Source organism: Mangifera indica, chromosome 5 (assembly GCF_011075055.1).
Source record: "Mangifera indica cultivar Alphonso chromosome 5, CATAS_Mindica_2.1, whole genome shotgun sequence".
In the NCBI taxonomy this organism is placed as follows: domain Eukaryota; kingdom Viridiplantae; phylum Streptophyta; class Magnoliopsida; order Sapindales; family Anacardiaceae; genus Mangifera; species Mangifera indica.
In genome coordinates, this window is record NC_058141.1 from 12,105,687 (window position 1) to 12,122,687 (window position 17,001).

A 17,001-nucleotide genomic window follows, 5' to 3' on the forward strand; every position below is an offset into this window, starting at 1 on the left:
AAATAATATTAAATTAAAAATAGAATAATACTCAATCACATAATGATATATTATTGTTAATATATAAAATTATATACATTATTTATACATATAGTTTTATTTATTTTTTATAGTCATAAACAAATAAGGTAAGAGACTATTGAACAATAATTTTTCACCTTAATATAAGAATCCTGAGAAGGGTCAAATGACTATTTCTTACTTGAACTTTGCTGAATTAATATTTTTCCTCTTATTAAGTTTTAAAAGACCATTTTTTATTTATCTATTAGAGGTAAAATGTTAATTTTAACCATTAAAAAATATTTTTATCACTTTGTACAATATATAATAGAGTTAATATCAGTATTTTTTTCAACTCAACTACTTTATATTTTTCTTTTTTATCTTTTTTCTTCTTTCTCATTTATTGGTTTTCGGCAAACACCTAAGCGAAAGCTAGTCTCATATTAGATTTTTGTTATTTTGATGTCTTTTGAATAAGATTTCTATAGTAAAAATTGTAATTAGTGAAAGATGAGTCACTCTTTTTTTGCACATGAAGAGTCAAAATCCTAATTGAAAAACGGTCAAATATGTGAAATCACCCTCTCTCTATGAATAGAATCAATAGATTTAAACTATAAAAATTTTATATTTTCATTACAAACTAATTGTTGTCAAGTCTCCATCAGAATCTAATCTTATGCACTCTGATTTTTAATTGATTCAATTATAATGATCAAAAGTGGTTAAATCTGATTCTTAAGCAATAAGTGATTGACGCAAGACAAATATCAATAGGATTGTGATATTATGTGTCATATTATCTTTGGTTATCACATCATATATCGCGTCATTTTTTTTCATTTAAATCATTTCTTTAACATTGTTAATGATTTCCACCTTACCGTTTTCTTTCCATAGTTCTCTATTAGTGTTAGCAAAAGAAAGATTGATCAACTCGGGTGCACCTACAAAAATGATTTCAAATCTAATTACTTTAACTTTTACTCGCAACTTTCAACTGTGTCTACTTTGACATATATGTAAGAAGAGAGTGATGAGGGTGAGTGAGAGAGGGAAAGGGTGATTAGCCAATGGTGCGTAGCAATGATGATGCAAGAAGATAGGGATGAGTAATGGTGGAGAGCGACATTCATAGAATGCATCAGGATGAAGTGCAAGTTGTAGATGCAGGACATGGTAATAAACTGGTAATGAGCTAATGTTATGATGCAATGGTGATGAAACACATTGAAAATGTGACAAAAGTGGTCAACAATGGCGCCTAGGTTTGACCATCAGATGAAAAATTGTGATGGTGCAAAATAACTTTCTTGCCCTTCTGCGTAATTACATTTATTCAAAAAAATGACGGGTGAACAAATGAACTCTTAAACTTAAACACGGGACATGTGATTTCAAAAAAGTATGAGCGGCAATGGATATTTAGCCTTCTGGGAAGAAGCAAGGTGGGATGTGGGTATATCATGACCGTTTAAAATCATAATTCTTTACACCGTACGCTGTCACTATCTGTAGTAATATTTTGTCTATCCATCATCTATCTATATAAAATCCACCGAAGAGACATCCCTTTCGCTCACTGGCCCTTCGGCACTCTCTCTCAGATCTGATCCAATCAGCCAGGTGATCTCCTCTCCTCTTCTTTTTGTTCAATTTCACATTTTAAAAACTTCCTTTGCTTCTTTTACTCTACTGTTTATTAATTTCTGTAAAGACTTGATTTCCGTTTTTTATTGTTTTTTCTTTTCAAGATCTGTGTATAACTTTCTACTGTGAATGAATGTGGATGTGTTTTTAAGCTTAGTTTTAACGTTTGATTCATTTGTTCTTTCTATAAATTTGTATTTTGAAGTTTGGGTAATGATGAGAATTCTTCATCTTCTTCGCGGATTAATTGGTGTACTTATTTTGAGTCTCTGTTTATAGATCATGTTAGATCTCGTTTGTATTTGTTAGACATATACTTGGAATCTTCAATATATAATCAGTTGGTGTTTGTGAAGAAAACATTAAGCTTTTCGTTATCATTGTAATAGTAAGCTTCAATATATAGGTTGAAGTTTAAATTGATAAAGAAAACAAAACTTGGAAGGTGTAAAGAAATATTAGCTTTTCTTATACCTCCAAAGAAAACTATAGTTGGCTTGGAAACATCAATTGTACTTACATAAAGTATGTACCTTGTGGACATTGAAACACGTTAGAAGCTGATTTTGGTCAGAGTGTACTTCCATGATATCTCAAATTGTGGACTTGGCTTGTGAAGTCTTTGGGTGGGTTAAAGTTGTTTGTTCACAGCCTTAAAGGTTTTGTTCACTTTGTTACATTTAATGTCGACCGATACAATATTTGGAAAGCGTTTTAATTTCTGCAATAAAGTTTAATTGCTCTCTTTGTGGCTCAAAATTTTGTCATCTTGCTTTTTCTATGAACATTTATTTAGATTCTTATTTTTTATATCATATTCCTGAAAGCAGGTTTGCAAGTTCATTGCCTTAGAATTAGAGAGCATGGGTCGTGGAGTTAGTGCTGGTGGGGGGCAGAGTTCATTGGGATATCTGTTTGGTAACGGAGAGGCTCCAAAACCTGCTGCAAATGAAGGGCAGTCTGTAAATAATGTGCCTTCCAAGCCTGCTGCTGCTCCTCAACCAGTAGACGTTACCAAACAGGTGCCGGCTGGTATCAATAGTTACTCAACAAACAACTATATGCGTGCTGATGGTCAGAACACTGGCAACTTCATCACGGTAAGACTCTTGTCAATTTTGATTTCATGTCTTCCCTTTGCAAATTGAGTAATGTTTTCATCATTTGTATGCAGTGTTTCAGGCTGGAATAGTTTGTTGTTTTTATTTTTAATAATGAGTGGACTGCTATGCTGATCAGTGTGAGTTGAGTTAATCAAACTGGTGTGTTGTCCCAACATAATAAAAGTAGGGTGCTAATTGTTGTTGGGAATCATTTATCCCTTAAGAGAGAATAGAATCCATTATTAAAGGATACTAAGATGAATGTCATTGTTGTCTGATGGACTTTGACGCTCATTGGTGGCTGAAACCGAGTTTTTTCTTACAAATATCTGAATTTTTGAAGTATTTGAGATTGTGATCTTTTAAACATGGTTGAGATTCAGTAATTGCTGAAGTTTGGCCTTTTTTTTGAACTTATTAATTATATATAAGTGGGACTAAATAAGAACTGTTATTCTCATTTGCAAATTGCATGTTTAACTATAATTGCAAACTGCAATATCTATCCAGGCTGAAAAATACTGGAACATTGCATGTCCTTTTGTAACCTGAGCTAGTGAATAAGTAAATTGATTAAGAGAAGAACTAGAGGTCTTTGAGTACCAGCTGAGGGGTGCAAATGTGTCCTTCAGTTTGGCATTAGTTTAAATTCTTTCTGAATGATGGTTCTATACATCATTGGCTCTGTAAAGACTAAAGCCTAGTAAAGAAATGTCTTGCCCTTTGCATTGTGAGAGTGGAAGTAAGCTTCTTAAAGGAATGTTGTAGAATGTTTTGTTAATCAACCTATTCAGTTTTTTTGTGTATGGTGGCAGTTTATGATTAAGTGGATCTAAGCTCTAGAACATCACTTCTGTGATTAATCTTATTAGAATGCGGCAATTTGCTTTATTGCTTGCCTGCAGTATGGCTGAAAATGTTTCATCATAATAAATGTACTCTTGGTCTGTTTGCAGGACCGTCCATCAACCAAGGTCCATGCTGCCCCTGGTGGTGGATCTTCTCTGGGTTACCTCTTCGGCGGTGGGCCTGCAGGTGAAAGTAAATGATATAGGCCTTTGACATCTCTATAAGAAGTATTGTTTGTTGGTTCTTGTTGAACTTAGTTTGGATGAGGCTATGCACTCATATTTACATAAAATAGTTTGAAGTCGTTGGATTTGTGATGTAATATATAGGTGTCGTGGTTGTTTGCATATTCAATCAAGTGTTCTCTCAATTTTTGATGCATAAACATCGGTATCACTATCAGGACTCTACTGTTAAGAATGAAGTTATATTTTCTAATGTGTCATTGGTTATTTTGACTTGGATATTTTGTCCCTTCATTACAAGCTTTAGTTACAAATTTCGTAGGAAAGATTTAATCCTCCAAATCCTCGTGAAAATGCCGATCATAATATATGCACATGAGATCTGTGCACTGCATACTGCGGCGGATGGCCCATGGGAAGTAGTGTTCGAAGAATACTGCCCTTTGCATCTAAATTAAACCTTGCAGTGCCTCCCATAACTGAAAGCATACACACGGGAAAGTACATTTGCTTCCACTCTGTGACTTTGGGGGCAGACTCACCAATCAAGTCTGTTGGAAGGTCAAAAAGGGTGTGCCAGAAATAATGTACCTCATGAGCGCGCATAGCAACGTAAGCTAGCTCGTTTGTGTCAATGAACCACACAGGCGGGCGATCATCTGGAGAAAACTTCCTGGATCCCATGAATCTGGCATATCCCATGCGAGCACAACTATTGCAGATATAACTCGCCGTTGCTCCAAGATGATTTGCCTGTCAAAGAGAAACACATTGGTTACTTCCGGGAAAAGCAATCTAGCCGATTTCAGTTGTTCTTTATACAAAATACTTGCATCCGTAGGTATTAGAAAGAACCCAAGTGATAGTATTTTAAATGTATGATATTCACACACATATTACTGCGAGTAGATGTGCTTTTGGCTCCAATTTTCACCAGAATTTTACGGTAATGAAACATCAGATTCTCGCTGTCCCTGTTCTTGGGGTGATTTCAGTACATGTAAAGTAAAAGTCATAAGAACAATTTTTCGGTATTATTTTATTTTTAATTAAAATTATTTTAATTATATGATAATATGTCTCTTGTATATCTAAACTGTATATAAAAAATATGTATATATATTTTTATTGCAAAAAGAGGCTTCACAGTGGTCTCACCAAGGGCCCCTATTAGATCCTCCCTTTGTGGGTCTAACAACGCACCAACCGCTGAACTAACAGCAACCGTCGCCTGTGCCACCGGTTCTGGCGGACTCACCCACCTTCAACTCAAAGCTAACCAAAGTACCAAAAGAATGAAACGAGATTACTGAATTTACCAACCTTTGTGAAAGAGTCGGGCGAACTTTAGCTGTGTGAATCATTTTAACAAGCACCTTCCACGCAAGAAACTAAAGGGTTGATGCTGGAGTACACGTGGCCTGTGACAGTTGCCTTTAGGCAATATTAGACGGTGCAATGGCATAAAAATATTGATGCACACCCTTCATCTTCCATGCACATGCACAAATATGCATGCTTCTTAGCCATAGTCGTGCATCATTTTCCCAGTTGATGACCGTGTAATCCATAACACCTGACGGTCGTGAGTCTTTACCATCAGTCACGATCGTATGCCCTTAGCGTCCATGGTCATTTAACATAAAATTGCACGTACAAGTATACATTATATCTTTATATAAAGTTTCATTTAATAAAATTCTATAGATTAATCAATCTCATGGTGATGATATATAATTCCATAAGTATTCAACAAATATAATCTAAAAGGGCCAATTGGGTTTTGGTCACATAAAAAAAAATATATACAATCATCTTATAATTAATATTTATATAAATACTTTGATATAATAGGCTTCTTTCAATGATTTCGGACAATAAACTCAGACAATTAAATTTGGGTTTTGATTATATCTTTATATAGAGGTGAATACGAATTGAACCAAGGTCAAATACTCTTTAACTCAAATTTAACTAGCCAACATTAAGGATAGTTTCAGTTCAGTTCGAGTTTAACTCGAATTTATGGCTCAAATTTATGGTTTGGATATGTGACTCAAATTCGTGATTTGAATTTGTGACTCATTAACAAAATAACATTGTTTAACATAATTTGAATCGAATTATAAGTCAAATTCTATAGCTTAAATTTAGCACCCAAATCGAACTCTCTATATTTTAAGTTCAGTTCAATTTTAAAACGAATTGAACCTATTAATTCGAACTCAGTTTATATTTAAAATAAACAAATTCAAACTAAATTAAATTAGTTTTTGAGTTCGAATCAACTTAGTTTGAATCCAACCTTAACATAACCTATAAAAAAATTTGCCAATTTTGTAAACACCCCCTTACTTTGGCTAATTTTTAGTTCATATGTAGTTTTGGAGGAACAGGGAATCCATCAAATGGCATACAAGGGTTGAAACAAAACAAATTTGTTGCATAATATTGGTAATTTTCAATGGAAAATCCTTCAAATATGGTATATTTAAAAAATCGCATGTGTTGTTGAGATTTGATATATGCAATTTATAGTATTAGGTAAGATAGACTATAATAATTATATTGAGTATTAGATAATTAACATTGATATTCCTTGTAATGTGAAATAAATGAATGCGACTAAGCTTAAATACAAATTAGTTTTTCGTTAAATCTAATTTGACATACTATTCGAGAGTTATATCTATAGTCATAGTATTAATGATTTCGAATAAATGTTTTTAAAAGTATTTATAAAAATTACAAAAGAAATATCTTAAAAATGACTCAAATTTGAACAAAAAAGTTTTGAAGAGAGATATTAATTTTTTACAAGGGTCACTTTGGTCCTAAATATATATGATTTATCTATCTCTTTATTTTATTTTATTATTTTTGTCTTTTTATCTCCCTTTAATAATCTTTCCTCATGATAGGGTTTAGCGAAAATTTTATAATTATATCAATTATATTTAAATTTAAAATTCAAATAATAACTTATAAATATGTTATATTTTAAAAATAAGATAATGATTTGTATCATTAAATAATTAAATAGATTTGAATTTAAAATAAAAATACTTATATAATAATATATTATATATATACTTAATTATATATATTTATGGTATCTAACCAATTATTGAAACATTAATTAGTTTGAATACTAATATAAAATGCTAATTCCATTTCATGAATGTAACCATGAAGTTGATAAAATAGGCCAAAAGACTTATTCCCACCCAAAGTTTGTTGCAAACCTAAATTGATATCTACTAATTATTAAAAATTTAAACTTTTATTTGGGAACGGTTAGAGCTAACAGAATCAGTTAGTTTTAAAGATAAAATAATTATTTAATCAAAAATATTAAAAAATATAAAACTTTATTCATTTTCCCTTCTTAGTTTTAAAAGCTAGCAATTTCCTCCCTTAATAATTTTGAAAAATGAACTTTTCCCCTTATTAGGGTTAACATTTTCCAACGTTATGAGTCTAATCTTTTTCCAGCGATTGATGGAATCCATCTCTAGAGAAAGGATATGAAGACGAACCTCGTATGTTGATGACATTTCCTTGTCTCTTCATCTGGACTAAGACACTTCGTTTTTGTTCAGAACTAGATGAAGATGATGTCTTCATCAACATCGACATTAACAATGTCTTCGTCTAAACAAAGACAACATCTTCGTCAACGTCACTAAAGACGAGCCAGAGACAATGAAGAGCAAAAAGAGAAGGTAGCTGGAAACAGATTGCATCAGTCTCAAGAGGAGAAGGTAGTCTATCAAATAAGAAAGGTCATTGAAAAACTTTAAATCTAGCAAGGGATAAAAGTTTACTTTTCAAAATTATTGAGGGGAGAAAATAAATTAAAATTTTATTCTTTTAATATTTTAGATTAGATGATGATTTTATTTTTAAAACTAATTCATCCAATTAGTTTTAAAAGCCTGTGCAGAAGTTTATGTCTTTAATATTTAGCCCATACCAATTCGGGGATACTCCAAACCTTGGGTGGAAATAAGTCTTTTGGTCGATAAAATAATTTTAAACGTGCTTAGACGTTCGTTGTTGATTTTGGATAAACGCAATGGTCTGGTTTCATATCTTTAACTGTATCCAATGGTTCTTTCTAATTTCATTTAGCATTGAGGTATGGAAAGCAAAAGTGTCAGCGAACGCACCATAGCATACTCCAAAAAGTCAACTTTATTCATGAACAAAATAGCAGGTGTTGGAAATTTCCTAATGTGCGCTAACATTAATTATAGTTTTGGTTTTATAAAATAGGGTAATTAGATAGTCCAATGCCAGTTTACAGATGCACTTAAATGATCAATAAAGACATATCTAATACACATAAAAGTTATTGGTCTGGATGGACAATTTAGTGTAGCTCTTCAATTATTGGATCTTTAATGTGAGGCTTTGGATAATTTCTTATAAATAGGCTAGATCTCTACTTCAAAACCTAATTTTGATATTCTTACCCATTCAAAGTCGTCATAGGGAGTTTCTAGAGTGGAAGACTTGTTATAACATATTTTAAAGTTTCAAATGATTTATGAAGATCTTTGGTTTTAAAAATATGACTCAAACAAGTTTTTCTATTCCCTTAATTATTGATTTCATATTCAATTTGATATAGAAATTCAGTATTTTATATTTTATGCGTGTTTATATTAAGTTATATTCTCAATTAAAGTTTTACATGTGGTATCAGAACTAATCAACATAGATATAGAATCTGGATTTTATGAGAATTGAAATTAGGGTTGTTTTTTTTTAAATCAGTTTAGGGTTTGTTATGATTGTTATTATTTTTGTTGATTATTATGATTTTGATTAAAATACGCATGCATAAAAAACCCTACAATCGGTAATAGTGCATGTCAGCAGCGACACCACCGCATTCACTGCCGATATGAGTCATGGCAATCACGACGAACTTTCCCGTGACTGGAGAGCTACCGATGATCTCTTCCCATGTCAAAATTTCCAGCTTTTTCATTATGCTTGCTACTGCATAATAACAGCCAAATGTCATTGCCAAAGTCCATCTTGACGAAAAACAACTTTATTGCAGTTAGGGATTAAACCAATGGCTGGTTGTGGTGGAATCAAGGGGAAGAAATCAAGAAAATCGGCAATTAGGGTTTTTAGTGTCACAAGTCAGATTTAGGGTTTTCTAACCCAATTACCCGATTGGTAGGGTCAAACAATCTGTTTGACCAAATTTGATCAAATCGAGTTGGTTGAACCGAACAGCTATTAGGCCAAACCCAGACCAAGCCAATCAAGTGTTTAGCACGTGACTCCACGTGCCATGATGGTATACTAAGCGTATGACGACACGTTCGATTGCGTGAAAATGAGTGACAACGCGTCTAAGCGTGTGCATTATTCTGGCGACGCATGGAGGCATGTGAAACATGTTTCCTGGATTGTGGCGGTGCATGTAATACTGCTTTGTTGCTGTGTTGGCATGTTTTAGTGTCTAAAAGCTTAAAATTGCTGAAAATTCAAATATTATGGGTAAAAATTATTAGTTATTGTTCACAAAATTAGATGTAACAAACTTAAGAAAAGATTGTCAGAGATTATAAAGATTAAGTCTTATGAAATCTTATATTAGAGCACATAATTTTGTATCAGGGAATAATTTGTGAGTTCCTAGAATATTGATCGTCAAAGCAACATATTTTGATGCTAACAAAATGTTCTATTCAGGAATAATACATTCAATAATTTTAATACATATAATTTCCTACCAAAGGTGGTTATTGTGTGTATTAAATATAAAGGAAATATAAAATTAATTACAGAAATTAATTGATCTCATAAATTAGATGATGAACTATGATCTAGAAAATATATTTGTCAAAAAGTGATATTATTTTCAAATATCATATGTTTTAAATGTCCTCCTAAAATTGTTACTTTATCAAGAAGAGTATGAACTGTGATATAGAAAATATATATGCCTAAAGGTGATATTATTTTTTAACATCATATGTTCTAAAAGTTCTCATAAAGTTTATATATATAACATTGTTTTTGGGACCCTTATTGCATGTCATTTTCTCTATCAAAAGGTAAGTTGATGATGATGTCCGAGGAATCCCTATAAGGTATAGTTTATCAAGTTTCATTATTTATTTTTAAGCTAATTTAATTAACTATTACTCATGTTTTTATTTGTTTCATTATCTTTTTTTAGTCTTCATTTATGTGAACAATAGCAATTGTAATCGAAGACGATCTTTTGTCGATATAGTACATAAATAATGTCTTGGGTTATTATTAATGATCATATCAACTGAATTGTTTATTATAATGTAATTTATTTCTGGACTATTTCGTTTTATAAAATAGTACCCACTTAAAGTTAAAATCGTTAATTACACGAGAGTCAAAATTGTTTTCTTTTCTTAAAATAAAATAAAATAAAATAATTATTATTGTCGAAGTGAGAGAATGTTGAACATTTCCTGATATAGACTAACATTAATTATAGTTTTGGTTTTAAAAAACTAGGTAATTAGATAGTCGAATACCAATTTATAGATAGACTTGAGTGATCAATAAAGATATATCCAATACACTTAAAAGTTATTGATCTTAATGGACAGTTTAGTGTGGACCTTCAATTATTAGATCTTTAATGGGAAAATCCAGATAATGTCTTATAAATAGACTAGGGTCTCACTCTAAAATTTAATTTTGATATATTTATCCATTCAAAATTATCATAAGAAGGTTTTTGGAGTGAAATATCTATCATAACATATTTTTAAAGATCTTTGATTTCAGAAATATAATTCAAACAAATTTTTTTATATTTTTAATTATTAATTTTATATTTAATTTAATATAAAAATTCAATATTCAATATTCTATGTATGTTTATATTAAGTTATATTCACGATTAAAGTTTTACAGCAGGCTTTTCCTTTCTTCCTCCCCCTGGCCGGGCCTTGATGAGAGTACGTCGACTATTCATAATTGTCGTCTGAATTTCAAGAGCAACGTGTGTACGGATGCAGTCCAGTTGACTTTGAGCGTGGTTTCGAATGCCCAGCTCACCACGTGGCGATTAATAAATGTATCTCCAGCTGGAAAGACAGAAGGTGGGGTCCATCCTCAACAGCTGTACAAGAAGCATGCCGTTCCTATTCCAATTCCAAGGAAAATAAATAAATAAACAAGATTATATATAGGGTTAGTGTAGAGCAGTAGTTAATGAATTTGCTGACATGTAGGGCGGCGCTGTAATGATTGATAAATGAAGCTGATGAAAACATCGAAAAGATACACAGCCCCAAAAGGTGACGTGTTGAGCCGTTTTGGGTTGGGCTTGAGGCTGGGGGTTGGGATGGCTAATGTTAAGTCGTTATCAGAGTCACCAGGTATAGCTTTAGCTATTGGGCTATCACTGCAGCCTCGTGTACTCGTATCTTGCATGCAGCCTTTGCACGCGGATTTGATGATCAACTATCACCACATTTTTACGCAACCAATATTTCACTTTTGACCTTTGCCATCGTCTTTTTTATTTATCTTCTCTTGTGCCCTCTCATCTTTCTCTATACCAATAGATTATGCTTTACTTTTGACACGTTAATATCACGTGACGGGGATTTTCTTGTATTTATTAGGATCATTAACTTTTATTTCCCCCAAACCACACGCGCCCCCCGCCCAAAAAATAGGTTGATTTTTTAAAATTTCCCTCTTTCATTTTAAAAATCTTATTCATCTACCTATAATCATTTAAATCTATTTATTTTAAAAATAAAATTATTATTTTATATTTAATATTAAAAATAAAGTTAAATATGATTTCATTTTTTCCTTTTAAATTTAAAAAACTAACTTTTCTCCTCTAAATTAAGTTTTAAAAAAATCACATTTTTCTTATAAGGTTTATTTCAATATTCAGTCACTCTTTTCAACGTCATCGTCGATCTTCTCTCCCTCCCCACAACTCCCCTTCCTCCGACAATCTATCTCAATCTCTCTAATGTCTGAGAGACATCGTCTGAGAAGAGAAATCATCTTTTTAGAAGAAGACAAGTAGTCTTCTCAAAGGAAGACAAATCGTCTCATCTTCGTCTAAGAAGACGATTCTTCTTCTCAAACGACATCTTTCGAGAGTCGGAGGGGTTGAAGTAGTGTTGAGATAGGTTGTTGGAGGAAATAAAACCATCGAGAGTGAGAAACGGTCGGCAACGACATTAGAGAGAGTAACGAGATATTAAAACTAAACCCTATGGGAGAAATGAGATTTTTTAAAACTCAATTTTGAGGAGAAAATATTACTTTTTAAACTTTTAAGAAAAAAATGAGATAAATTTTTGAAGAGTTAGGATTTTATTAATTTTAATTATCTATGAGTAAATAAATAAAAATTTTAAAATTAAAAAATAAAAACTTATGAATATAACATACATTAGATGGAAAATAGTCGGTAGGCCTTTATTAAAATGCGCACGTGATTTCTCTGATTTTAAATTCTTAAAGGTTGAATATGCGGATACGTCCTCTGGTATTTTTTTAATTTAACAAAAATTGTAATGTTTAATTATTATACAAATTTAATATAATAATGAGTTAAAGTGAATTAATTTGTGAGATCAATGGTGATGGGCTCCTAATTTTATATATGTATCATTCATTACTGAACTATAATTGTTGTTGATGGGGACATGGAATTTATATTTGATGCAGGCCTATTTGTAGTTCTAGGTCAACGACAAGATGATGATACATAATACCCATAAAAATAAAACAAATTTAATTTTTGTACCTACCCTGAATTATGATTTGTGCCTCAATTGGCAAGTCAAACTATTAATTTTTCTTTTTTAATTAAATAATCTTGCTAGAATTACTTAGGTGGGTTGGTTAAGACAGGGTGATAAAACCTATAATTGTTATATTAAATAAATTAAATTTTACAAATATACAAGAGACTTAATTTATTAACAATCCTTTACTAAAAAACATATTTGTTTTGATGCAAAAGTCAACTTTTTCATACTACTAAATATTTTTTAATTTAATGTTTAATAACATTTAAATCATATCAATAATGTTTTTCGAATGTGCATGCCTTTTGTATGGTATACCTAGACGAGACAATAGATTCAACTAGTTTGACTGAAAGATAAAGATAGCAACAATTACAAGTGAGGTTATTTTGAATTGTAGTTCAATCAGAAAAATTATGTTAGGATATAAGTGAACCATTAGTTTAACCATAATTTTCTAAATATTATGCGTGATTTTGAGAGTGGATTGTCGGAAGTGAGAATGTGTGGAAGCAACAAGGAATGGTGAGACTATCCAAACGTGAAGTTACAGGATGGAGAAAATATTATTATAATTTGTTATTAGTTTTTAAAAAATCAATCCTCCGGATTTAACCAACCACAATAAAAGATGTAATTACTTTATTGTCCCTTTTATTGTTGGATGAAAAAAAATATTTATAAATTTTTTAATAAGACCGAACGAATATTTCATGATAATATTTTACTTATTAAATTTGAAACTTTTATTTGTTCACTTATATTGACTTTTTATAAATGAAATTGGTAAATGAAAAAAAATGAAGGTCACTTTGCATGAACCTAAAAAGAAGATTCAACAACATTTGAAAATTTAACCAATTTAATGTCAACAACTAATACTTCTATTGCTTTTGATAACTCGAATATACTCTTATTTCACTCAAAGCTTCTCTTCACACCCATAATACTTATTTTTTTTACCAATTTTTCTACACCCTCTTCTCTCTTCTATAAAACTCAATTAAAAAAGAATTATAAACCATGAGCAACCACTACTGCATGAGGCTCATTGGATATGACAACATTAGCTGAAAGGAGTGATAATGACATTGTGAAGGTTGGGCGAGCTACAATAGAGATGGACGATTAAAAAAAGCAAACAAAAGTATTAAAACCACTAATTTAGATAACATTCATCCAACTAACCTCAAGCCAAACAACGACAATCTGAGTTATTATTCAATTTGACAACACAAAAACACAAACAAATTAATCACTAACCTAATAACGGTGACAATGTACTAGCTGGGGCAATAACACTAACTTAATCGTAGCTCTAGTAATAACACTATTGAATGCATGAAACTCATTGGAGAGAAGCAAAGATGAAATGGCGAGGGCTATAAAAAGGACTAGATGTTGGACATGGTGAAGGCTGAACATACAACATGGCGGTGTACTGTTGTGCACACATAATAGATATGCAATTGTGGATGCATGCATTTATGTGTGCCAATGCGCACATAACTAATTGACAATGTTGGTTGTGTGCGTCAAGATACATTGGCTTAAACTTGAAGAAACAAATGTGAGTGACGAGGGGTGAACTCAATAGGTGGCATATCTCAAAGGGGATGACTAGTTTATGCTAGAGATCAATGGTCATGTGATGCAATGAAGGTAAGAGAAAACAACTTCAAGTGACTCATGGATAATAGAAAATAAAAGAGTGGCGCAATTACACAAAAGTCAAATGTAAGTGCTCTGACTCATGATTTCACACAATGGCTAGAACCAATCAACTTCAAGTGAACTAAAGTTCAACATCCATTCTAAACAAAGTTGTGATAGTGTTATGAGCGAGAGCAATACATATAAGGGGACAAAGTTTTTGTCCAACAACGTTGAGATAAAGGTTGAAGAATGCCCAACATAAAAAACAAAAATAAATGATAGTCCAATTCTTTTAAAAAAAAAATTTAAGGTATTTTTATAATTAAAAAAAATATATAGTTGGATAATTCACATTTGTATTAAGTTTTCAATGGTTATAATTTAATTAAAAAATTATAGTAAAATCAAATAATTTTTATCAATAAAAATAGATAATGAATAGTTAAATAAATAGATTTTTTAAATTAAAAAATTTAAAAATATCAACAAAGTTGGGATGGGAAATAGTCATTAATTTTGCCATTAATGTGATTTGAGCAAAGTCGTCATGTATTTAAAATAGAAATATAGTAATATTATATACATAATTTTATATATAAATAATAATATATTATCACATAATTAGGTAATTGAAAATTAAATATAAGTTAATACTTAATTATATGATGATACACCATTAATTATACACAAAAATTGTATAAATAATTTATTAATATAAATATATCCCAAACCTCTTAAAAATTAATTATCATTAAACGAAAAAGGAAAAAAAAACAAAGAATGGGTTAGGAAGGTAATTGCAAGAGAAGATAAATAATTCTTTTGCTATCTTGAAGAACCCTGGGTCCAAAGGTTTCCATCCAATAACCTATGGAATCCAATCCTTATAGTATCACAACAAAGTATTCACGTGATCGCATCTAATCCACTCATTAGGGGCATTCAAAATCGGTTAATCGAATTAGTTTGTCAATTTTTTAAACTAAATTGAATTTTTGATTTAAAAAAATGAATCGAAACTGAACTGATTTAAAGATTAACCGATTTTAAATCTAACCAAAAATATCAATTAACTGAAACGAATTTTTGATTAATCGATTTTTGAACCGAATTTTAAAAAATATCATATTTTCTTATTTTTTCTAATTTTTATGAAAATATATTCAATATTTTATTAAATTTTTATTCAACTTATTTGATTAAGTTAACCGATTTTGAAAATTATATAAATCGATAATTGAACTAAAAAATCAGTTTTTTTATATTTTTAAATTAATATCCAAACCAATTTTTCGAATACTCAAATTTTCGATTTGATTTTCGATTTAAAGATTACCGAAGTATTTTGAACACCTCTACCACTCATCCCACTACATGCATTACATCAGACGGCTAACATTAATTTAATCACATAATTGAGCTGATTGTGTGGATCCCCTAATGACAACCACCCCATACCAAAAAATCTGTTTCATGATCTTTGCGTTTTCCCAACACACTGCCCGAATCAAAGCCAGAAAGCAAAGGACTGCTGCGTTACCAAAAACGATTCTCCCATTCATAAAGCTGGTCTTGTTCTTTTCACCGCCAGCACAATTATTATAGAGTAACCAACATTTTCCCGCGGAAATTTTGGTCTTAAAACGTTTTTTACCCGTAGTTTGTATAAATAACGTTTTCACCCAATTTCAATCTCAATTAAAAAATTACCAGAATAACAAGTGAAATAATAATTTTATTATTTATAAATTTTAAAAATTAAAAAGCAACATTATATTAGATCCAAAATTTTTAAATATGAGAATTTAACTTTTAAAATATACTGTTATATTTTATTAATTATTTAGAGATTTAATTGTTATTTTTGAAATTATTAGAGATAAATAATATTTCAAAATTTTTCAAAAAATTCAAAATTTTTTAAATTTCAAATAATCTTATAAAATTTCATAAAGATTCTTGATATTATCTAAAATTATTAACTCTTAATATATGATTATATGATTAAAAAACCTTTGTGTATAAGAAGAGAATTAAAAAATAGGATATTGAAAAATATACTATTTTTTGAGCTGACCTATATAATTTTATCATATTTTTTTATACACATAACAATTATACTATAAAAGATTTACGGTTTCTAAAATACTCATATTATAACTAAATTTTGAATTTTTTTAATAACAATATTTATTGTTTACTGTACTGTTTACAGAAATGATTTTAACTTTTCATCGTTATTATACTGTTTATAATAGACTTTTATATAAATGTATTGTTCATCATCGACTGTAGGTGTTTTCTATTGTTCATAATCTATTGTATTGTTTACACTAGTATTTGTATAAAATATTATTGTTTATCACCTGTTGTTATTGTTTATAATAAACAATTTTTATTATTCATTGCGTATGACATTGTTCACACAAGTATTTATACAAAATATTACTATTTATTATACACTATTGCTATTTACAGTAGGTGATTTCTACTGTTTATTATTACTGTATCATTTACAGTAAAATAAAGACAAAGATAGTTAGATATTTAATCAACAAAACGATATAAATGTTTAATGAAAAAAATATATGGTAAAACTGTATAAATAAGCGAAAAAATAGTATTTTTATAATATTTATAAAATGATTTTTTTATATAACTTAAATATTTAAAAGGTTAGATTTAGTTTTTTTGTTAATTTATGGTTATATTATAAATTAATAAATTAAATTAAAATGAGTAAAATAATAA

The 17,001-nt window shown here is 30.2% G+C and overlaps 1 protein-coding gene and 1 pseudogene across 1 annotated transcript; one reads left to right on the forward strand and one right to left on the reverse strand.

The window, feature by feature from the left end:
• Positions 1–1,502: 1,502 nt before the first annotated feature.
• LOC123217526 (protein SPIRAL1-like 1) lies at positions 1,503–4,046 on the forward strand. Its single transcript, XM_044638600.1, has 3 exons — positions 1,503–1,632; positions 2,487–2,756; positions 3,716–4,046. The coding sequence occupies exons 2-3, from the start codon at positions 2,520–2,522 to the stop codon at positions 3,806–3,808; spliced, it is 330 nt and encodes a 109-aa protein (XP_044494535.1). The 5' UTR covers positions 1,503–1,632; positions 2,487–2,519; the 3' UTR covers positions 3,809–4,046.
• Positions 4,018–5,323, reverse strand: LOC123216362 (annotated as a pseudogene).
• Between the last annotated feature and the right edge of the window lie 11,678 nt (positions 5,324–17,001).